At 35.2% G+C, this 24,426-nt stretch overlaps 1 protein-coding gene and 1 pseudogene across 3 annotated transcripts; one reads left to right on the top strand and one right to left on the bottom strand.

Moving 5' to 3' along the window:
- Positions 1 to 5,106: 5,106 nt before the first annotated feature.
- On the top strand, positions 5,107 to 12,838 carry LOC100255428 (pentatricopeptide repeat-containing protein At4g14050, mitochondrial-like; annotated as a pseudogene).
- A 1,479-nt stretch (positions 12,839 to 14,317) lies between these two features.
- Positions 14,318 to 21,940, bottom strand: LOC100258985 (uncharacterized). Of its 3 annotated transcripts, XM_010655647.3 has the most exons (10): positions 21,856 to 21,940; positions 21,516 to 21,663; positions 20,085 to 20,177; positions 19,631 to 19,698; positions 18,745 to 18,817; positions 17,265 to 17,377; positions 17,048 to 17,152; positions 16,195 to 16,294; positions 14,719 to 14,896; positions 14,318 to 14,540 (listed from the first exon to the last, which is right to left on the bottom strand). In XM_010655647.3, the coding sequence occupies exons 3-9, from the start codon at positions 20,166 to 20,168 to the stop codon at positions 14,720 to 14,722; spliced, it is 720 nt and encodes a 239-aa protein (XP_010653949.1). In that variant the 5' UTR covers positions 20,169 to 20,177; positions 21,516 to 21,663; positions 21,856 to 21,940; the 3' UTR covers positions 14,318 to 14,540; position 14,719. The 3 variants fall into 3 exon arrangements, with proteins under 3 accessions (XP_010653949.1, XP_010653950.1, XP_002267440.1); XM_010655648.3 differs by lacking the exon at positions 21,856 to 21,940 and having other exon boundaries at positions 20,085 to 20,185; positions 21,516 to 21,846; XM_002267404.5 differs by lacking the exon at positions 21,856 to 21,940 and having other exon boundaries at positions 21,516 to 21,845.
- Positions 21,941 to 24,426: the final 2,486 nt, after the last annotated feature.

The raw sequence follows: 24,426 nt of genomic DNA, 5'->3' as shown, positions 1-24,426 counted from the left end.
ATGTGACGATGATGACGTTCAGAGTACCCATTGTGTTCAGGAGTGTGAGGTGGAGAAGTAAGATGTGAGACCCCGTTGATTGTTAAGAATGAGGAGAGAGCTTGATATTCCCCCCTATTGTCAAAGTAGAGAGTTATAATTGGACGGTTAAAGAATTTTTCAACTAGGGCCTTAAAGCGCACAAAGACATCATGCGTGTCGGATTTGCGTTTGAGGGGATAAAGCCAGATATATTTTGTAAAATGATCGACAAAGATGACATAGTATTTAAAGTTATCAGTAGAGAAGACTGGTGATGTCCATATATCAGTAAATATAACTTCAAGAGGGGAAGAGGTAGAGAGAGTAGAAGTAGAAAATGGTAATTTATGACTTTTATTGCATTGACACGAATTACAATTAAAATTGAAATTGGACGGACGAGAGACATCTAAATGAAACGAAGACATAATATTTTTGAAGATTGACAAAGAAGGATGACCTAGCCTATGATGCCACTCGGACAAAGTGGTCTTGACACTAGAAAACGCAATTAAAGGACGTGACTGGGTAGTGGAGAGTGGCCATTCATACACACCATCCTTAGTTCGACCCTGCAAAAGGATTGCCCCCGTTTGAAGATCCTTCACATGAAAAGAAAAAGGTAAGAACTCAATGGAAGTACTGTTAGACTTGCAAAATTGAGAAATATAAATAAGATTACGTTTCATGGTGGGCACACATAAAACATTAGATAGAGTAAAGGAGTGAGAGGGAGTGGTAAGAGAAATGGAACCAATGTGAGATATGGGGAGACCAGAGCCATTGCCGATCATAATTTCATCTGTTCCATCAAAAGGACTGTGGAGAGCAAGATTGTGTACGTCAGTGGTGACATGATGTGAGGCTCCACTATCAAGTAGCCATGTGGTGTTGGGGGGAACGATGGTTGCAACATTTGCTTGAGCTTGCCAGGGAGCTGGTAGTCGAAATTGTGATGAATTGCCGGGATGAAGAGGTGGTTGCACCTGCGGAAACTGTTGTCGGAAAAGAGGACAGCGGGAGACTACATGACCTTGAGTACTGCACCATTGGCAGCGACCAAGGAATGGACGAGTAGGAGGACGGTTGTCGCGGGTGTTAGTGGGAGAATTTCTGATGATACCTTGAGTGGGTGTGGATGTGGACCCAGGAAGCCGAGGAGTGCGATTGGTGACAGACCATGGAGTGGAGCGAACATTGGTGGCATGAGCAAATGCCGGTAGGGGTGAGGGGCTTATCTTATTGCGGAGAGACAATTCTTTGTTGATGAGTTTTTCATGGAGTTCATCAAAAGAGATGTGGAATCACGACTGTTGACAGCATCAATGATGGACTGATAATTTTCATCAAGGCCTTCAAGTACTTTTTCAATCAGATCTTCTTGGTCAAGAGGCTTACCAAGAGCAGCAAGTTCATCGGCCCGGGTTTTAATGGATTGCATGTAGTTTGTAATGGATTGAGAACCTTTGGTGATGTTTTTAAGATGGTCTTTGAGTTGCTTGATATGGCCACGAGATGGGCGAGCATAGGTGTTGGCCAATATTTGCCAGGCTTCATAAGAGGTTTTTGATTAGGTGATGAGAGGAACTAGAGTAGGTGAGAGAGTGCCGACAAGGACGCCAAATAATAGTTTGTCTTGACATAGCCATGTTTGGTATGCAGGGTTAGTAGAGACAACATTATTGGTGGTGATGGTGGTTGGAGGAGCAAGGTGGGATCCATCAATGAATTTTTGTAGATCATAGCCGATGAAAATGGCTTCCATTTGGGTTTTCCAAGAAAGATAGTTGGTGGGTGTGAGTTTAATGGAGTTATGGATAGTAATCATGGTTAGTGGTTTTGTGGGTTCCTGGGCATTAGGGATGATGATTTGAGTATTCTCAGTAGCCATTGGAATGAGGAGGATGAAAGGCTTGCTGAAGATTGAAGAACGTGGCTGGAAAAAATAAAATTAAAGAGCAAACCTTTGCTCTAATACCATAAAGGATTTTTGGAAGAGAGAAATTGAAGAATTATTTCATACCATTCTCATTGATGTGGTTAGCACATATACAGATTGCATGAGCACGAAAATAGGAAACTGATTACAAAGAAATAGGAAACAAAACAAATTGAGTAACTATACAAATAAATGGTATAACTACAGATATTCAAACGTGGAAATCCCTTGATTTTCTCCCTTGACTTTCTCAACTTGATTGTATATCCTTATCACAAACTACTCAAGAATTCAAGACTGCAGACATCCAAAAATCTTCTCGAACTCAAAAATCCAAGAAGACCAAAACAATTATCATTTCTAGGGTTTATGCTTCTTAAATCAAAGAAAGAAAAACAAAAACATAAAAGCAGAAACCTTATTCAGAAATTGAACAAACAGAAGTGATCTGAGAGCAATGCGATTGGAAAAGCGACGACGTTTTGCAGATCGAACAGTTAGAAGAAGAGAGAAAGGGTGGAATTGATGAAAAGGAAAAGCAGAGAAGACAGTGGATTCCTCAACGGTCACATAGGGTTTTTATAAGTTTGAATTTAATGAATGTGGGCTGTTGGCCCGGGAGAGATTGCGCCAACGGCTATAAACTATGGCGCCTTTTTTTGGAAATTTTTTCATTGGACACGTAATTTCCAATTGTTTCTAAATTGGGATGCCACGTCACCTGGTTGGGATACCAGGTGACCTCATTGGTTGCCACGTCGCTATATGGGGTGCCACGTCACCTAATGTCCGGAAAAATGTGGTAAATGAACTGATATACATTTAATATAAGATTCAATTTCTCAAGAACCAAACAGTGGAGGGAAAAGGGAAGAATCTGAGAGAAGTGGTGAGAGATACCTGAGAGACTCTTGCTTGCATCTGAGACTAGTTCTGAGATAGCCTCTGGTACTCCGAGGGCTTAGACTCTCCCCAGATACGACCTTTGTTCCACCTGCAACTGTGTACTGAAGCTCTTGTATAATCGAGCCATGCATTCATCCACCTGAATTTCACCCAACAAAAACAAAAAAATACAGTCCCAGAAGTTAGGGAGAGAGAGATGTGAATGCAAATCTCTGTTTGGTTGCTGAGAAAATTAAGGCAAGAAAACCCCAGAGAAGGCAGTACACTGGACGAGAGTTGCTCAAACCCCATTAATGAGAAATGCTTAAAATTATAGAAACATCCAACCCAGTACAACCATTGAACATCAAAAAGGAAAGATTCAAAAACCACGAACTTTTTTTTTTTTTTCTTGTTCTGCAAGTTTTCTCAGCAACCAAACAGAAGAGAAGGAAAAAGGTCCCTAGGAAAAGGCATGAAGTAGCCACCTTCTTAACAGGTTCTCTGAGAAGAATGGGGTTGAGACGGGCATCAATTTTCTTCTGCTTTGGCGGGGTTCTTGCAACCATTTCCTTTTTCCCAAGAGAAAACAATTCAGAAATGGTGGGTCTCAAATATCTCTATCTGTCCCTCCTCCTCCCCCCTCTCTCTCCCTCTAAAACTCTCAACACAACATACATCACTTTGTCTCTCTAAAATACGCATTTTCTCTCTCTAAATTATTTGGATTTTCTTTTTCTGTCTCTTTCTCTAGAACCAAACTGGAAGTGGATGTCAAAGTCAAAACATTAGATTCTATCCCACCATACATGATACACCTCATCCAAACGGTTAGTTTTCAAAGTTTTTCTAAGGGAAGTGAGGCCCAAGTGATGAGAGCCCAAATCTTATTGTTAACATTAATAAATGAATTGTGAATTATCTAATGATTTTCTAATTCAAGAATTTCTTTTTAAAATGGGAAATTGAATTATATGAGAGAATAGATTTTTATATGTCTTTTTATGATGGATTCATTGACGCATTAGATTGATAAAAATATTATCTTATTAATTATGGGTCATATTAAATTTCTTTATCAAAATTGTTTAAATATATGATAAATTTTATAATATGTTTTAATAGTGATTTTATAAAACATTTTTAGTATAAAGTGAGACTTTTATAACAGGTCTTTGGGATGTGATATCGAATACTATGAAAGATTTGTCATACCGAACATCAATTGATTTTTAAAAAAGGTTATCAAAATATAATAAAAAAATAGATATTACATCCAGAAAAAGTTAAAAATTAATAGATTTCCACACCTTTTGTAACAATCAAACAACAACTTACATGTATCTTCATAAAATAAATTAATCTTAACAATTACATTTGAATCTAATAATAACAAGCCGAGAATGCACAATACACCAATTTGAGGGGAAGTGGTAGCAAGAGCAACAAAGAATCTATCCAAATCCATCAAATCTTGTTTAGTAAATGTTTCATGTATATTTGGAACGGCAAGCCCACATTGCTTTATAATTTGGGTGCAGTTGAGCAACTCTAGCCCCTCCCAATCTATGCTTTACTTCAAATAATCACACAATATTCGCCGGAGTTTACAAGAAAATCTATTAATCTTCAAAAATTAATTTTGTATACTATTTCTGCTTTCAAGTTTGTTGAGCTTCTCCAAGACTAAAAATAGTCTTTAAAGGTCAATTATGTTTTTCAAAAACATACAGATAAAATCTTCAATCATAAGCTCATGTTTCTAATGTGACTTAAAGGAAATTTATGTTTGATTTTCTTAAAATTCAGAAAGCAATTTTTTTATTTAATTAACACTTTTAATAATGTTTAAATTATTTTTATAGATAAATGTATTTTTGAAATAAAATATGTTTTTATACACTCATATAAAAATAATTAGAAATTATGAATTCTTAAAATAATTTAAGTTTCATTTATTCACATGTCAAAGTTAGTATCTAAAATGGTCAAAATAGTATTTATACCCTTAAAAGGTTATATCTAAATGATTACAAGTAGTATATTTGATCGGAAAAATATATAAAATGTTAATTATTTTTAAATAACTGTTTGAAATTTGTATTTTATAAATTTGAATTCTTAATTTGTGGTTTTTTTTTTTTTTTGTATGAGTGTAAACTTTTTCATAAGTTAATATAGATTATTAAAAAAAATATATTATTATTTATTAAACCTGAGAAACCTAAAATCTTCATAGCTTGGATTGAAATTGAAATGGCTTTCAGCCCACTTACCGTCCAATGGTTCAATATTTGGGCTGGCTCAACCCCAACCCATTATCCAGCCCATTATCATATTTCCAAGCGTTTCCACCATTTCTTCTCCGAAGGCTGCGGCTCGCGATGATCTCCACTTGAAGGTACTGCTCCATTCTCTACTTCTAATTCAATCAAAGGGCTCCTGGGTTGATACAATAGTTTGGATGCTGAGAAAATGAAAGAAAATTTTGAGTTGTCAATTTTTTTACCATCTAGGGCTGAAGAGTGCTGAATATAAACTCTATGGCTTGGTTGATCTGAACACTTTGCTTTTTTTTTTTTCTTTTTTACTTTTTGGATTTTGGGATTTTTGGCATCGAAGAAAGTGAGAGAGATGGCAGAGGAATCAAAATGCGTTTTTTTTTTTTTTTTTTTTTTGTGTGGGTTTTCTTCGTTTTCTCGTTAACCAAACAGAGTGCTCGGGCTTTATAACTTGGGAATGCTATTGCTGGCAGTTTTTAATTCTAGGGGTTCTCTTTGAACAGCCGTGGAACTAGTGCAATTTTTGGGTTTTGTAGTTCAGACTGAAGTTTTTGCTGGATTGACTGCTCTTGCTATTTAGGATGTTTTCTTGTATAAAAATATATTTAGTTTAGATGCAGAGAAACATGATAAAAGGAATTAAAATGTTGAAACGTAAAATTTTCAGTACCAAGGATTCGGGAATACAGAAAAATGCCATTTACTTAGAATTCACATGATTGTTTAGCTTAGTTGACCTTCTTGCGAGGCAAAAGATGAGAGATAACATTGGAATCAAAATATTGAATTGAATTTGTTGGCAGAAGGGCTGAAGGCCTTGCCTTTTTCAAGTAGCAGGAACAAAAAGATCAGAGTGAGCATTGCAAGGATAGATGAGATGAAAGGCGAAGACAAGACTGCTGTTTACATGCCTACTCCAAAAAGGAAATTTGAGGCAAAGGTCTCGGGTTGATTGGCCTAAGTTAAGGAAGGGGATCGGAATACCAAGTTTTTCCATCTCCAAACCTATAACCACGGAAGCAAGAATTGGTTACCTTGCCATTGAGGCTTTGGGGCTCATTTATGGGCAGCAATTCAGAATAAATTGCAGTCTGTATAAGTCGGAGAATCCTAGATTACGGGCCAAGCTGATTGGAGTTAGTTATTCCTAGACTGGTCATAATGAGGAAAATGAGAGATTGATTTCCATGCCAGAAGAGAAAGAAAGAAAAAGGTTTCTTCAATGCTCAATTCTAAAGCATGAGGACCTGATTGATAGATTTTCTTCAGTTACCCCTATCCTCCAAAAAGTGATAGGGGGTCCTTGCTTTCTTTGAAGAAGGGCTCACTTTTGATAAACGAGTTAAAGAGAGCCAAAGACTTCTTGTCATTGTCTACTTAAAGTCCTCAGGTGCTACATTATCTAGAAAGCAAGAGTGATTTGACTACCATCCAAATTTTTTTTCCTAATCTCATTCTCTGGACTAAATTGATAAAGGAGTGAGCCTCTCTTTGAAGGGTCCTTTGGACTAAATATGCAAACCACCGCTCTCTCATACCACTAATACAAAAAGAACTGGCTTTACTACCAAGTGCCTACAGCGGGTGGCCTTTGGCCAACAAAGCTTGAAAGAGCTTAGGATAGATATTTTTTAAATCGCAGCAGTTGTAGTAGGATAGAGCACTTATAGCAATGCGCACAAACCAATTTATGATGTCTCTATCGCTAATGTTTGTCAAGCAGGCCACATGGATTGGCCAAGATGTTCTTTGGCTAACGGTACCTCGATCCTGAAGCCTTTGGAGTATCCCTTTCATAGGAGCTTCTATTTGTTTGGAGAATTTGCTGCTATTAGATCCCACCTAGTGTCCCTCTCCTCCCCTAGCCACCTTACTACCCACAGGAGTATACAATGGCAACTTCTGGACACTCATGCCGAATTTTTGTGAGACTACCTGCTCAATGTTCAATGGCACATTGTTCAGACTTGAGCTATGCAACAATGATATCCCCCTTGATCCTTGTCAGATGGGCTTGATGATTCCCCATACACTCACTTGGGGACTTATTACTCTAGCTTTTCCAAGAGTCTCCGCTAGTTGAACCATGTCTAGTAGACTCCCTATTCTGCTCATCCCCTTCGCCAATTGTGTGATTGGGATACTATTACATAGGTTCATATTCAAAGTTCTACCTGCGCTAACAAGCTACCCTAACTGTTGTAATAAGTATTCCATATTACCTATTGGGATTTCAAAGATTGAAAAATTCCTTTATTTGTAATCTCTTTTCTTGGGCTAAATCTTCTATAGTTGTAGGCCCCTTACCTTTGTTTAACTTTGTGGACTGGTTGGGTTCTTGTTGAGGGCCGGTGAGTGCTTGTCCCTTTTGTTTCCTGTTTTTAGGCGACGCTTGTATACTCCCTCTATGCTCTGGGTCGCCTTTCAAGCACCCTTTATCTAATTTATCCTTGTGCATTTATCTATCAAAAAAAATTACCTATTGGGATTTCAAACTTTTCACTTCATTTCTAGATTTTATGCTAGTTTCAGTTTGTGTTCATCATTCCTATCGATAGCCCTCCCCTGAGGAAGGAATGAGACTGGTTGAACAATATTTCGTATTGCCTATGCCAGACATCTTCTCTTTCCCATTGGCTCTTCGAGAGGAAGCTCAACTTACTATGTTGGGGTTGCGATACACTTTCCCTTAGGATGGACTGGTTGAGCCCTATGACCACCTTTGCTCTCTTCCTTTAATTCATATTTTACTTGATTAATCTCTTTCAAACTGTACTTTGTACTTTTCCATGCAATTGTTGCTTTCTAGCTCCATTCCTTTTATATCTGATTTGCTTGAATCACTACAGCTTAGTTAATTTCATTTCCTATTGATTCCCTAACTTATTGCTCTATTTTCTTGGTAATCAAACAGAGCACTAGAGTTTGTCTTTGAATGCTTCTAACTTATCAATACTATCACTAATGATGTTGAATTCTAGGATTTCATTTTGGACTACAGCTCAAGTTAGAATTTTTGTTTGTAGAATTATATATGAAAATGAATTGGCTTGAATTAACGTTCACCAATTTTACCATGAAACCATAAATGGTCCCATCATGTTTCCAATGAATCCCAAATGTAAATGGAAGCCCCTGGAAAAAGGGAAGGGCCAAAAAAAACAGAAAAAAAGTAAAGAACTCTCATCTTAAAAGAAAGGAAGAATTTTAAAGTGCAAAATAAGTGAAATTGCTATTAAGTTGATAAGTCTACTCTTCTCTCTTTCCTGATTGGTTAACTACAATGTTGTCGCTCAATATGATTAGATCTTGGAAAAACTAAAGTGAGGTGAAGTGAAGTGCTTCTTTGATCAGCAATGACTCTACTGAATTCTTTTCAGATCTAGGTTTTTATTATGTTTCTGTTTGTGAAAAGTTTCAAGAAATAGATGTGAAAATAATTTTATTGGGCAAAATGGGATGTGCTCAATTAGGGAAAACTTGTAAAGATAAAAGCTTTGACTTGATATATATATTTTTTTTTTGGTGTTTGGCTGCTGAGAAAATTTGGAGACAAATAACAAGGGATGTAGTTGTATTATTGGAACAATTTAGTGCACCGAGCTCATGGAAATTATGTCCATGAAGATTAGAACTTTGGCATAATTTGTTTTGTTTGATATTCTCACCAACCAATCTAATGCTCTTTTTCCTGTTTGGTTGCGAAGAGAAACAATCTCATTTGTTTGTAGCAGTAGACAAATGTTAGAAATAAATTCTATTTTAGTTATACATGTCAATTTGGCCTAGGGAATCAAAGATAATGCCACAAAATCATGTTTAGTTTGCTGCACCTTCATTTTGATTCAAAGTTACATAATACTAGGCTAATAGCAATTGGTTTGCACATGGTTCTTAACTACTTTTTCATACGATGCACAGGATTTTTGTAGCTGCTGAGCCAAATCTGTGAGGTAGACAGAATCTCGAGTCCCTCATCTCTTGGGATATACAAAGTTTCTCTCACCTCCACATCAAATTGAGTCAGCAAGGGTGATGAATGTGCTACTCTCACCTTGTCTACCAACTGCAGGCCTGTGCCAGACATCAAACTCCACCTATAGGCAAGAAATTCCATTGCTATTTCATCAAAACTGGCATAGATCAATGCAGGTCCCTTTCCAACAATCTCATAAACATGTATGGCAAATGTGGCCTCATTCAAGATGCCCTTAACTTGTTCAACCAGCTGCCCCATAGAGACCCAATTTCATGGGCCTCAATTCTTACAGCCAACAACCAAGCTAACCTCCCCCACTTGACACTTTCCATGTTTCCTGCCATGTTCAAACAAGACGGTTTGCAACCTGATCATTATGTATTTGCTTGCCTTGTTAAGGCCTGTGCGATCTTGGGTGCAATTAAGCAAGGCAAGCAAGTTCATGCAAGCTTTATTGTGTCGCCAGTTTCTGATGACGATGTTGTAAAATCATCCCTTGTTGATATGTATGCAAAATGCGGCTTGCCTGATATTGGTCGTGTGCTTTTTGATTCAATTTCTTCAAAGAATTCAATTTCTTGGACTGCTATGATTTCAGGATATGCTCAAAGTGGCCGAAAATTGGATGCTATTCAGCTATTCCAGAAAATGCCAGTGAAGAATTTACTTTCTTGGACAGCGTTGATATCTGGGCTGGTTCAAAGTGGGAACTGGGTTGATTCGTTTTATTTATTTATGGAAATGCGAAGCAAAGGGATTGATATAGCAGACCCATTTATTCTTTCAAGCATCATTGGAGCTTCTGCTAATTTAGCAGTACTGGGACTTGGGAAGCAGATTCATTGCCTAGTTATACTTCTTGGTTATGAATCTAGCTTGTTTGTTAGTAATGCACTTGTGGATATGTATGCTAAATGTAGTGATGTTTTAGCTGCCATAAAGATTTTTGGTCGAATGGTTCAAAGAGATATAGTTTCTTGGACTTCAATAATAGTTGGGACCGCTCAACATGGGCTAGCTGAGGAAGCATTGTCCTTATATAATCGGATGCTTTCAACTGGACTAAAGCCTAATGAAGTGACATTTGTTGGATTAATTTATGCCTGTAGCCATGTAGGATTAGTTAGCAAAGGTCGATACTTTTTCAAGTCCATGATTAAAGATTATGGAATCAATCCTTCCCTTCAGCATTACACATGCTTATTGGATCTTCTTAGTCGCTCAGGGCATCTTGAAGAGGCTGAGAATCTCATTAAGGCAATGCCATTCAAGCCTGATGAAGCTACCTGGGCTGCTTTGCTAAGTGCTTGTAATCACCACAGGAATACCCTTATAGGAATTAGGGTTGCTGATCATCTACTAAGCTTAAAACCTGAAGATCCTTCAACCTACATATTGCTATCTAATATTTATGCCAGTGCTGCTATGTGGGAAAGCGTATCAAAGGTGAGAAGGTTGATGGCAGCTATGGAAGTTAAAAAAGAACCTGGTTATAGTTGCATTGTCTTGGGAAAGGAGAGTCAAGTGTTCTTGGCTGGGGAGACCTCTCATCCTGCGAAGGATGAAATTTTTGGTTTGCTCAAAGAATTGGATGCAGAGATGAAGAGGAGGTTATATTCCTGATACAAGTTCTGTTTTACATGACTTGGAGCAGCAAGAGAAGGAAAGGCATCTTTTTTGGCATAGTGAGAGGTTAGCTGTGGCTTATGGGCTGCTCAAGGGTATTCCTGGGATGGTTCTACATATAGTGAAAAATCTTCGGGTTTGTGGAGATTGTCATACTGTTTTAAAGTTCATTAGCATTATTGTGAAAAGGGAAATTGTTGTCCGAGATGCCAACAGATACCATCATTTTAAGGATGGGAAATGTTCATGTAACAACTTTTGGTGATTACATGTGATTCTGGTTACATATATATCAACCTTATACTGACAGTAGATTCAAATTGACAAAGCTTCATAACTAGTCTTTACCTTTATTATGGCTTTTAGATAATTATGTCACATTTCGGATTTAGCATTTGAATATTTCACACTTGATGTATCCATCCATTCATTCAACTTTTTGAGGAACAAGAGAGAAACCAGAAAATAATGATAGGGAAAGTGCAAGGACAAGATGGAATTTGTGTTAAGACATCCATCCCTCTCCTCACACCATACAAGATGGGCAAGTTCCATCTCTCTTATAGGTATAGTTCTCCACTTCCTTTCTTCATTTTCTTGAATTTTCCTTCATATTATCTGTTTCTTGTTGCATGTTAGAATTTTTGGGTTTTTAGCTTTGGTTATGAAATAACGAAAAAGCGGAAAAGACAAGAAAGGAGAGGCAAGGATTTTAGAGTAGTTTCTGGAAAAGAATATGGAATCTGTAGTTGGCTAAGTTGAATAGAAATTTTTGTATACCAGGTTATGAGAAGTGAAAATTTTTAGATTCTTTTGTTAATGAGTTTACTATTTCCATTGGCTTGAAGTGCTTGCTAATACAACTAACTTTGCTTCCACTGCATTTTCAGGGTTGTGCTGGTGCCATTCACTAGACAGGGATCTTGGAACAATGTTTACCATCTTATATCACTCTCAGAGAAACTCTAAAGGGAGTCGTCTCATAACTGAAGCAACTGGAGCTTCCTATACTGCTCGAGGGTAATTTCAGTACAGCATTAGTGCTTTCTCAACTTCTTTTTGTTTCCCAATCTAAAATGAAGAATATATGTCAAGTATATATACTTTCATTTGTATCGATAGTTATAATATTTACCTGCGTTTTTCTCTACATGAACAAAAGAGCGAGTTGAAGCCTGAAAGCCCATTATGGATGCTGTTCAGGCTAAGGGCATTATCTTTATTGTTTAGATTTGGCATGTGAGAAGAGCTGCAAATGGAGGTATGTTCTTTACACACTACACTAATTTTGAAGGTGATGTGTGGTCTATTTTCTGTTTGGTTCTAGCTCATCCAATTCTATCCATCCTATTATTACAGATTTCCAGCAAAATGAGTCAGCTCCTATGTCTTCTATACACAAGGCATTGGCCCTAGAAATCTGAAGTAATGGCCTTGGTGTTGCCCAGTTCTCGCCTCCAAGGCAGCTAACAACACAAAATCCCTCTAGTTGTCAATGGTTTTAAACTTGCTGCTGGGATCGTTTGTAAGTAAATTTTCTTTCATGGATCTTCATACTTTTCCATAAACCAAGTACCACTTAATTTGCCAGTCACTTTCTTCAATTCACTGACATTGTTTACCCAATATGCAGAGGCAGGAGACTCCATGTTGAATCCTTTAAAACAGCTGGTTCAGCCAAGAATAATAAAAGCTGGAGAAGCATTTGAATGTCTCCATAACCTTGTGCCCATGAGGAAGGGCTTTCAGTGGCAGACATTCATGGCTGCTGGGGGTTATGTTAAAGAAATCGGAAAAATGCAGCGGCTGAGGACCATGAAGATCTTCTGCCATTTGGATGTTAGAGATTTGCGCTCAGTGCTCCTCTCAACAAGCACAACAGAGACACATTCTATATATGCAAACCTGTCATCTGTTAGTAGATTTCCAGAGGTGGAATTGGAAAATGAATTGTTTTGTTCATTGTTATAAGAACCCTAAATCCATTGTTAGAACCCCTTTTTTCCCTTCCTATGGTTTTCATGGTATTGCATGAGTGTTAAAAAGAAATAGTGTGAAAAACAAACCTTATCCAACTTAAATGATTAAATAGCTATACTAAATTTATGCTTGGCTCTGGTTTCATCGTGAGGTTGATTGGAAATTTGGCATTCATATGTTAATATGTAACTTGTGAACAAAATTTGTTGTTTTAATGTTGTGGCAGATTGAGGAGGTGAATGAAGAAGGGAAGCAAGAAATGACCCTGCCCACTGTTTTGATGCTGTGGATAAAAGAGGTCCAAGCTGAGCCCTAACTCCATTTCCATACTGAAAAATAAAGAGAGGGATTTTTATTTATTTTTAATTGCCTGTCATACGAAGAGGAAAATGAAATACATTCAAAATTGTAAAATTTATATATTTAAAATTTTTTAAAAAATAAATGATAATATTAAAAAATATGATACAGTTTTGTTATTTTTTATTTAACCAAATAATGATAATATTACTTCAATGTAAACCTAACCCAACTAAATTTGATTTCATATCAACTCCTCCAACTTTGTTTTCAACCCAATTTTACCTTGTCGACAAATGTTACTAGAAATGAGTTGAATAGAAGAATGGATTAAATTTAATGGTGTCTACTTCATGATTATCAATAATATAACAAGGGTTTCATTATAGAAATGAATCGATATATATTGAATAATGTAATTAATCAAGTCATATCATATTTGTATTTCTATCTTATGATTTTGTATCAACTTTAATTTCATTACTTTGCACTGTCATCTCATTCTTTTGTACTACGGTTCATCATTTGAACCTTTATATTTACGATCTAATTATAATTTGGTACTTAATTTTTTTTTATAACAAGATACTGTTAACATATACTCTAAAAAATTTTAAATGGGAAAGATAAGTCAATCATCTTAAATTTTAACATACTAAAATTAGAATTTGAACATGGGACAAGTTTTGAAAAAAAAACACCCTAATAACATAACTTATTTAATATTTATGCATAATTTAAAGTTGATATTGCTTAAAAAAAATTAAAGACGAAATTAAAACACCAATAAATTCATCAATACTTTCTTGGAATCAGACAACCTTAACGATTCACTAGTTCAGAATTCAATCTGTTATAATCTTTTGGGTTAAGTCTACACCTTTTCTCTTTTTTGCCTTCTCATCCACCAAATTTGAAAATTATGCAAAAATTGGCTACAACTAACAAACCTTTCAAAAGAGTGACATCTATTGAGGAATAACAACAAAATTGATCCCCACCATATTTGATGAGCCCAAACCATGTGATTGAATAAATCCTCCTCGAGGTCACAGGCTCTTTCTCTCTCCCCTTCTTGGAACTCTGATTCGTGTTTTTTAATAGAGAAATCTCTTATCAATAATAGAACAACCATCCATTTTGCATCATATCTAATTACAAGGGATTGTTTTTTTCGGGCTGAGAACTAATATGATTTGATCATTAGCAAACTGAATACAATCTTTTTTCTGTGGATGAAGATCCCACTAGAACAGCTTCTACTTTTAGTCAGCCGTGGACTAGATTAGAATCATTCTCAATGAGTACATTAAAAGTGATCTCATTTTGTTTTAATTGGGCTAAAAAAGGATATTCATTGCTTTCACATTAGTGATTAATGACAGAGAAGATTAAAAGCAAATCCATCAGTAACCAATCTCTTCAAGGAGATTTCCCTTGCACAGGGCAGCAGAAGACCCATGGCCGTGATTAAAGGAATTTTCGTCTTCCATAAGCAGAAAAACAATGTTGAGTTTATCCCCCTTCCCTGCAGACAAAGTAGGAAGACATGTTAAATAGGTTGGTTTCTCTATTTTCTCTTCGACCAAACAAGTTTTGTTAAAAAGAAATGAAAACAGCACCTTTGGGATATCATCATATTTTCTCATGGTAAAACTTACAAAAATTCAAGATTAAACAAATGGGTTTCCTCCTCTAAGGCATACCTTAAGTGACGCGAATTAGAAGCACAACCATAATGAAGATACATGTCATGACAAAGATCAGAATCCATGTGAAGCATGTGGTCTTAAAACCATTCGAGTTTATCTCCATAGCCCGTGTATTGACACGGCCAGTGCTTGCCAAGCTATGCTCAACTGCTTTCTCTGTAGAATCAAGTATCTGCACTCAAAACATTGATTAAGCTTTAAGACTAACTGGTCATTAGACAATACAAAAAGATAACCAAGTTTTCTTTTTCTTTCATGGATGACTAACCCCCTGAGAAAAGAATATTATTGATGGTAATTTTTTAGGATCATTACTCCAAGTGCAAATCAAATGAATTGGTATGGTATGTTAGCAAAGAAAGCATATTCTACTCGTGCTGAACATGCTGGTGGCGACAGCTGATGAAAAGGAAAGACAATGAATGAGATGGTGGTAAGTACCGGTCGTTGTATAGGTAGCATTTGTGGCAGTGCTATGTGGAGTTGGTTTCATGACAAGGTGGTGTAGAGGCAATGGCTATGAAATTTTAGTTAGTGTTTTAAGTAAAATAGATTACCATGTTCATCAATTGTTCATCTTATAATAATGCAAACCTTGAACATAATGCATTGTTATCTTCCTAGTGAGAAAAGGTGATTGCTCTGGCCATTGGTAGACATGAATCAGGCTTTCATAGGTAATTATTTGGAAGTTTGGCTTGAAAATATGGGCTCTATGTCAAGTTTGTGGGGCGGAAATTTGGAGAAAATGATTATTGAGGATGGATGATAAAATGGAAATGACTATTATGACATCAATGGGCTACCCCTCGGCATTGGGCATTCTAATCTGTTAGTTTTCCATTGTATGTGCCATGGAACACAGAAAGATCATTTGACAAGTTTAGTTTCATGTCTTGACGACTACAATTTGTGTTTCTGACACCACCCGGCTCCCTGGATATGCTTCTTGACAAAATATTCAAATCTCACGAAAGTTAGTTTAAATAAAATATATCTTTTTCAAGAAAGCAAGGATTTTAGAATATAATCAAATCAACCCAAGAGGTAGTAAACAGTAAACTGATAGAAGGTTTTAGGAGAGGAATAAAGCTCATATAAACTACAATTTAAATTTTTTAAAATAAAACAGTAAAAAAAAAAAAATGCAATTAACTAATTACAAAATATTTTTGAAAAATCAAACAAAATGAAAATGAAACCAGAATCATTGGATCTGTTATTTTCTTTGATTATTCAGCTTTATTGCAAGCGGGATTGTTAAAGAACAAAGAATGGACTACCAAACTGTCCAGTTCCACCTAAAATGCAAAAAATGAAAAATGAAAAAACATTCCAGGTTTACTCAAAAAGCTTTGTTTTCATTTTGACCAAATAACATACATTTGACACTATGCTTCATATGCATCAACATATTCGACACCAATGTCTGAAGTAATGCAAGATTGCAAATAAAAAGTTACTACTTACTTTTTCAGAGTTCTTTATGGACTGGCTCATCAAGAGACTACCCTGCTTGAGTTGCTTTGCCAATCCGACCATTTCATCTGTCAGGTCTTCTTGAAGCTTCCTGTCAGAGAAGAAAAGTACCAATTTGCAAGCACACAACTTGGAAGAACAAATAAAACTAATATTCAAATTTCCCAAAGCTTTAGCTCTGAAGTCCGTCCCCAAATCTCAAGTCAAGCAATTGCAGAAAAGGTTTGAATACGGTTATCAAATAAGGATTCACATACCAATAACTTAGTACCCTGGGCCCATTTCTGAGCAGAATCAAGGGTAACCCAGAAAACTGTTCAAAACCGATAGTCCAAGTTGTTAAACAGCCCAAACTGCACAACTCGCTTTATGATTTTATTTTTTTTTCACAAAAAAGAGAAATAAAGGAAGCAGATAAACACCAACTTTATTCTTTCTTTGAGTAACAGGCACATTATCACTCTCCTAAATAACCACATTTCAGTAACTTAGTTGATTTCCTTGTTATTTCACTATTCTTGATTCACTAAAAATAATTGTGATTGATTTACATTCAAATGTCAGTCTAATTCACTTCTCAAAGTTTGGCTTTATGTTTCTTCAACATAACTTTCAAGGAATTTACAATCGGGAGTTATTCTCAATAGAGGGGAGGGAGTCCATCTTTCAGAGGTATTTCTAAAATCAACATAGGTGATTTATATACACTATAGTATGCAAACATAGACAATTCAGATCCTAGGGGATTTTAAAGTCAGCATTCTTGCACTCTTGCCATCGGTTTAGTTCCATGCAGCAGTTACATAAGTATTAAGAACAATTGCTCTTCAATGTTAAAAGGTACCTGTGCTTTTCAACATGTGCCTGTGCTGCAGCATCCAATTTGACTGGCCCTGATGCATCTGCCTTTACAGTATCATGAGTTCTATCTTCAACATTTGAAGCAGGCCTGTTTGGTGAACCAAATGATTCAAAAAAATAAAACACGATAAGGGAAACAACAGAGAAAAAGAATAGTTGGTTATTGTCCTGCTTAGCCAAACAATCATAATTTCACTTACACAAATCTCCTTCGCAATCCTGGGGAATGGGGGATGGAATCCTCTTCGTCTTTGGAATGGCTTTCCTGGCCATAAGTACCAGAAAGAGGCTCTTGGGATACTTGCACATCAGACTGCAAATTTGCCAAGAGAATTGGTTAGAAATGACAACCACCATATGAAGTTTGTATGCTTCATTTAGGAAGAACATCATAAAACTTCATTTTTAAACAACAAAAAGCTCCTCCTCACTAAGATTCATGCATTTAAAATGTTGGAAAATTCACATTTTTTTAAGCATGGGATTCAGTAGGCTCTTAACAACCCGATACATTCTCCAGTGTCCCTTCCCCAAATGGTGAATTAACCGAAGTGTTGCAATAGATGATGTAAAAAACTACTGAATTATAACAGTCTGGAAATGATCAATGGTAAAGAAGACCACTGAGAAGAGAAGAAAAAAATATGACCACAGTAAAGGCTGCCTGAAGCAAAGAAAAGCAGCAATGAAGGCCACTGAAAATCAACGGTAATGAAGACCATAAGGAAAAATTAGAAGAAAACATAGAGACCTTAAACAGACTTTCATAACATATGGAAAAGAATGGTTTTTTATTCATGCATTTCTCACCAAATGACATAGTATGTGTAGTTTACAATCCTACAAATTAGGGATCTAAATTACACAAAATCAGGCAATAGACTAATTCTACGTTAGAGTGCATTGTATCCATTATGGGCCCAAATCTTATAAGCTTAAGCTTTTAGGAAAATTGATAATTTAATACGGTATCAAAGCCTCATTTGGCAGGAAGTCATTTGTTCAAGTCTTGTCGTATATTTATTTCCCTAATTTATTGTGGAAGTCCAAATAGGTTAATTGTGGTTGTTTGCCTACAGATTTGTATCTCTCTATGTGAGGCTTTTTTTTTTTTTTTTTTGATAGGTATCTCCATGTGTGGCTATGGAGCCACACATGAGGGAAGGTGTTAAAAATCATGATATACATTGTGAACCTAAATCCAACAAAAAGCTTTTGAGAAAATAGTTGTCTAACATTGTATTAAAGCCTGGTTTGAACATTGTATTAGAGTGAGAGGTCATGTATTTAAACATCATCGCATGTTTATTTCCCCACTTTATTAAGCTCAAAGGAGGTCGTTTGTGGTTTGTTTATCTTGTGGGCCTATGTGTGCCTATCTCTCCACGTACGAATATGGGGCTGCACATGAGGGAAGGTGTTGGAATGCATACATTATGGGTCCAAATTCTTGTAGGATTTGAGAAAAAAATATATATCATGCACTCTAACATCCTAAAAATCCCCTACCCTTAGGAAAATAAAACAAGAAAGTATACAACAATACAATCTCACAAATTAGGAAATTAATTCCCTTGTATTTTCAATCAGATTGTCAACAAACTATAATTCAAAACAAACAAACATAACTTATTTAGCATGTAAAGTGCCAAATTTTAAAAAGAAAATCAAAATACAAACCGATGGAGCAATTATTTTGGACGCAATGGCTTCAATCTCCTCCGCATACTCATTCACCTTCTGTTTTGAAACCCTACATAAACATTCCAAAAAGAAGAAATAAATTATGGTTCAATTGAGAAACTTGTCTCACAGTACCAAAACATATTAGCAGGATTAATATAACATGAACAGGCATAATCATAGCCCCCAAAACCTAGCTCAAGTGGTAAGGGCTAGGTTGAGGAAGAGGAGGTTCCGAGTTTGATGCATGTACCCAAAAGAAAAAAAAAAGAAAAAAAAAGACAGAAGGTGTAATTATCATCGAAAGGAAATAGAATGACCTACATTATTCTTAAACGGAAGACACATTAGCAGCAAGTGTAGAAATGAGCCATAATAAAATTTTAAATCACAAGTTAAAGCTAGTTTGTGAGCTCCTTGAAAGGTCATTAAAAAGTGCCTTGGAAAAGCAGTTAATGCATATAGAGCAACATATATCAAATGATTATTGTTGATCCATATCATCAAATACTCAATATGTCCTAAAGTTACACAATAGAGTTTATTATACAACTAGACTAAACCAAAAATAACAAAACATCATTGTCCTCTATGCTTGTGCAAAGATGGAAGATGCAACCAAATCTACCTCTGCACAAATATCCATAATTCTCCACCCCAATAAACACCTTAGAAGAATGGTCACACTGACAACAAGCACCTTGGTAAGTCCTTTCCAAAGAACATGCACGTATAAATGTATGTGTATGTGTCCATGCCAAGCACAGATAAACACAAACTAGAAGCAGGAGTATGTTGGCATTCGTTGACTTCTCAAAATAACAAAAAGTAGAAGGAAAAGGGCAAAAAAGAAAGGAAAAGGAAAAAGGGTAAGCAGAAAAACCTTGGTAAGCCTTCTAGAGTTCTCTCTTCAGTTAGTTGTTCTAATTGTTCTCGTAAAGTAGCAACATACTGCAAAGTTCCATTAATTATCAATTAGAAATGGTAAATGAATATATCTAAACATCAAAAAAGAAACCAAACACCTCCTGAACCAGTCCTACTTAAATGCAATCAAACATGACATGCAACCAAACAAACATTGCTAATAAACCAAGGATAATGAATTTATCAATTAAACTATTCAGTTCAAACTTTAAATTAATTTGATGGATGGAAAAAGTAAATTAACCTCCAAACACAAAGGTGTAGAACACTTTTCAAGAGAGAAAGAGAATAAAGCAACTAAAATATTCAGATCACATTCCACATGCTAAAAGAAAAAAAAAAATGCACATAAATCATTACCAAATGAATAGTTTGATTTGAGAGATCTCTGGACATGCGAAGAAACATACATGTATAAGCTTTGCCCGATTTTGTTGTTGGGGTGCAGCTGCAAGCAACCTCCTCAAGTTTACTTCTGTTCTACTGATACCCATTACAAGATCCTGTACCACTAAACAGACAAATCTCACACAATCCAACCAATACAACAAAACCAAAATAATCACCTACTGCATTACATCATACATGCACCATTCTAGTTCTTCAGGGCAAGGCCAAGGTTTGGAACCAATCAACAGCAGAACCCATTGCTCATTTTGACCCAAGTATATAAAGGTTTTTATTGACTATACTTTAACAAACAAGCTCTGATAACATCTAAGAGGAACAGTTTGAAGAATTGTTGAACAGAACCAAGGATTCTTCCATTAGTTGTTTACAAGGGACCCAAAGAATGGAATTAGAGCAGGATCTAATTGTTCAAATCCACAAATATAACTTAAACAATTGAGTTCACAATGCTTGGGGAGCAATTACAGATCATGCAAAGTCTGTAAATCAAAATAACACTACATGTTCTAACATAGTAATTCACTAACGCAAAGGTCACAACGACATCCATTTTACCAAAAGAGCCAAGAGAACATTAAACAAATAATTGAACATTATCCAAAGCCAATCCAAATGCTCAATCTGAGTATATTGAAGTTATGATTGGATTGCGATGTTGTATAATTAACACAATACTAGATTGCATAATGTACTCCACATCACAGAAATTCATAGCAAAAAGAAGAATTTTGGAAAAAAAAAACAAAGTCAATTATAAACCTTGTGTTTTCTACCCAACTAATCAACTAACCCATTCTAACTTGTTCCACAATCTGCTACTCACTCATGACTCTTCTAGTGTATGCCCTGATTGGAGAACACTTGAATGGAAGAACTTTCAAAATTTTAATTTTCATTTATTTATAATTTTATTAATTATAATTATCACTTATAGAAACTCGTTATTATAATTGAGTTTCATGAGAAGACACCTTTTTGCATTTCCTAAGAAGATTGTTAACTACCAGAAGAATAGAAAGCTTGGCATACTTTCCTTATATGTCGTAATTCTTAGATTGTTAGGAAAAAAAAATTTGATCCTGCGCTCACCAAACCGCATTTTCAGTGAAAATCAGGGGGGAAAAAATTAAAAGCAAGCCCATGTGAAACGAAAATCTGAAATTTTGATAAAAAAAAAAAGAAGAGCAAAATCGAAAGGAATTGAGCGCTCATTGTCCTTTCAGAAGAGAAGTTAAAACTTCCAACAAGAAAAAAATTTCTCTGAAGCAAAATTAATTTCCGAGAAACCAATCGATCGCTGTTGTTCCAAACCAATAAACAACATGTTGACACAAATCTCCAAGGATACAGAAAAAAAGTTGATTAAAAAACAGTTTATTTTTAATTTACAGAAAAGAGGAAAAGAAGAAAAAAAAAATCGAGAATTTTACCTGTTGAAGATCTCCGCGGACGTTGCCCTGTTGGGTCTCTCCGGTGACTTCTGTTCGGCCTCCCTTGAAACCCAAGGCTTCTATAGGTGCGCTTGCGTATGCTTTTCTTAGATGCCTTCAGCTATACAAATTCGAGAGATAGACGAATCTGTTTACAAATGTTTTCAAAAAACGGTTCAACTTTCTCATCAAAGCGTTTTATAATTTCACAGTAATCTCGTTTTGCGAGAATTAGGTTTCTTGTTTTTTTTTCCAATGAATATTTTGAATAGCCTAAAGCTTCAAGACTGTAATACCCTCTAAAAATGGGGTTCCAAGTTATATCCTTTATAGGAACTACCTAATAACGAACTTGCAAAATGAAGCTGTTTATCATAAAGAGATTCATTGTTCTTGATCATACTTCACCTTAATTGTTATTTCAACCCGTAAAAGTTATGAAACCTTTAAAAACTATTTGACAAAGTTTTTAAAAATAGTTTTCTATTTTTAAAAATAAAAAACAGTTTTTAAAAACTCATAACACTATTTGATTATTTTTCTCTGTTTCCAATTTTTAAAAACAAAGTAAAATAGAAAATAAGTAAAAGTTATTTTCATCAATTTTTAAAAACAATAGAAAGACACATATACTCTATTATTTATTTTCTATATAGAATTACTATTTTTCATTTTTTTCGTTAGGCAAATTATCTCCAAATTAAACAAGACTTAATGCATTGGATTTGTCCACAAGTCTATTAAATTTTTAAAATAATTTAAAATTTAAATAATAAACTCATTCATATCATAAATTTATAAATATAATAAAATATAATTTTTTAACATATAATAAAATAGTATATTTTCTAGTAAAAATATAATTTATGATTTTATTATAATATTACTATTATGTTTTAGTAAAAACTATATATTTTTTTTAAGTTATTTGTAATTACAAAATTATTTTCCTTTTCAATAAGACTTCAATTATATTTAAGTAATTAATATTATATAAATTGAATTTAAAATATTTTTACAAAATCAAAACATTTTAAATAAAAAAAAACAATTTATCCAAACAAGTCTTTTTGTTTTTATTTTTAAAATCATTTTATAAACAATAATTACCAAATATCCTTAATTTTATAAAACATTAAAAAACTTTAAATCTAAACCTAAACTGGTGAAGATGATGTAATAATAATAATAATAAGGAACAGTGATCATCAGCAAGGATTTTATAAAAATATACAACAGGGATTGACTGGTATGCAGAAAGAATCAATTAAAGCATGGTTGAATGGCATTACTAAAACAAGATCAGCATTTGCCCATGCATATTAAGCAGTATACTTTCTTTCCTAGAAATGACTTGCTGTCCTGAAAGTGGTTTTTTTTTTTTTTTTTTCTATTATTTAAAATTTTAAACTATAGAAAATAAACTACTGGCACTGCTTCCCCACTTTTCCAGGTGGTGGTGTCCCCTAACCAACATTGTCCGACTTAGAAGAGAAATAGAGGCTAAAGTGAAGAGAGGGAAAAAAATGTCTAATGGAAAAGGAAAAAGAGAAACTTGAGGCAGAATCAGAAAAGTAATTTATTAGTTTCTTCCTCTACTTCCAAAAGGGACTTTCAAGGAAATTTTGTATTATCATCTGAATCAAGCAGAAATTCTCTGTTTGCCAGAATTCAGTTAATGATTCAATCACACAAGAATGCTTTGCTACAGAATTTGAGTGCTGAAGTTTTGAGTACATCACTTCATCTGTTTCTGTATTACCTATAGCTATACATTTTCACTCCTGGAGAAATCCACTAGGTGCTCCCTAGGTGCACGATGATATGATGACCACTGTTTTTGGCAGCAGAATCAGTGTTTCTATGTATCTATTTTTGTATGGAAAGGTCATGATACTTCTTCAAAGAGTTCTAGAAATACATCTCCATCCATCTCTTAGTTTAAAAGAACATCTCTTGCCCTTTTGTTCAACTATCATAAGTCGCAAGAAAAAGAGTTGAAGATCCCAAATCCTAACTCTCCTAATGAACTTTCTCATTGGTAAATCATTGTTAAAACAAATGCAATAATCTTCTTGCCAGTAGCATAAACTACCTGGGTAATGAAAACCTTCATTGGTCAATGCATGATATTCAATCCCAGTTAGTTGCATCAATGATCACAGCAACATCTGTAATCTAAAAGATGTTCTTCATTTGTACTAAATACTAATTTCTTAGCATGCCATACTTTTTATATCAGCGCATTATTCTCAATAAAGGGCTCCATTTTGTAGGCTGAAAGTGTTTATAATCAGTCCCTTCATTTCAAGAGAATTGTCAAACATGTTGGAGAGCCCATGTCTCATGCAGAATCCGTGGCTTCATCAGCGGTACTTGAGACAACCATCACTTATCATCAAAGCTTTTTATCCTCTTTGAATCTTACCAAACAACAGGACTATGATGGTTTGTTTCTTTTCAAAGGTACGAACTGCTGTCAACGTCAATGCTGCAATGATTGTTGCATTCACATCCACTGGAGGAGCACCTAGGTGATATTTTACATTTAAAATCATGTCTAAACAATAGGAGATAAAAGATTAAAAAAAAAACGGAAATCTCTGGCTGAACTTGGTTTGTGATGATAGGTTGATCACAAAATATAGGCCACCAGTGCCAGTGCTTGCTGTTGTCATTCCTCGTCTCAAAACAAATTCATTGAAATGGACCCTCACTGGAACACTGCAGGTACCCCAAGCTCTCCTGCCCAAGTTTTAGGACTACATGTTTGTTACAGATGTTTTCAAACTTGTCACTTTAAAATTCAGAACTTAATTTCTTATCAGTATGTTCACTATGTTGCAGGCTAGGCAATTGCTTAGTGTAAGAGGAGTTCATCCCATTTTGAGCAGTCCTAATGTGGTGAGCA

This window comes from Vitis vinifera, chromosome 8, assembly GCF_030704535.1.
Source record: "Vitis vinifera cultivar Pinot Noir 40024 chromosome 8, ASM3070453v1".
Lineage (NCBI taxonomy): Eukaryota > Viridiplantae > Streptophyta > Magnoliopsida > Vitales > Vitaceae > Vitis > Vitis vinifera.
This window is presented reverse-complemented; position numbering and strand designations above follow the sequence as displayed.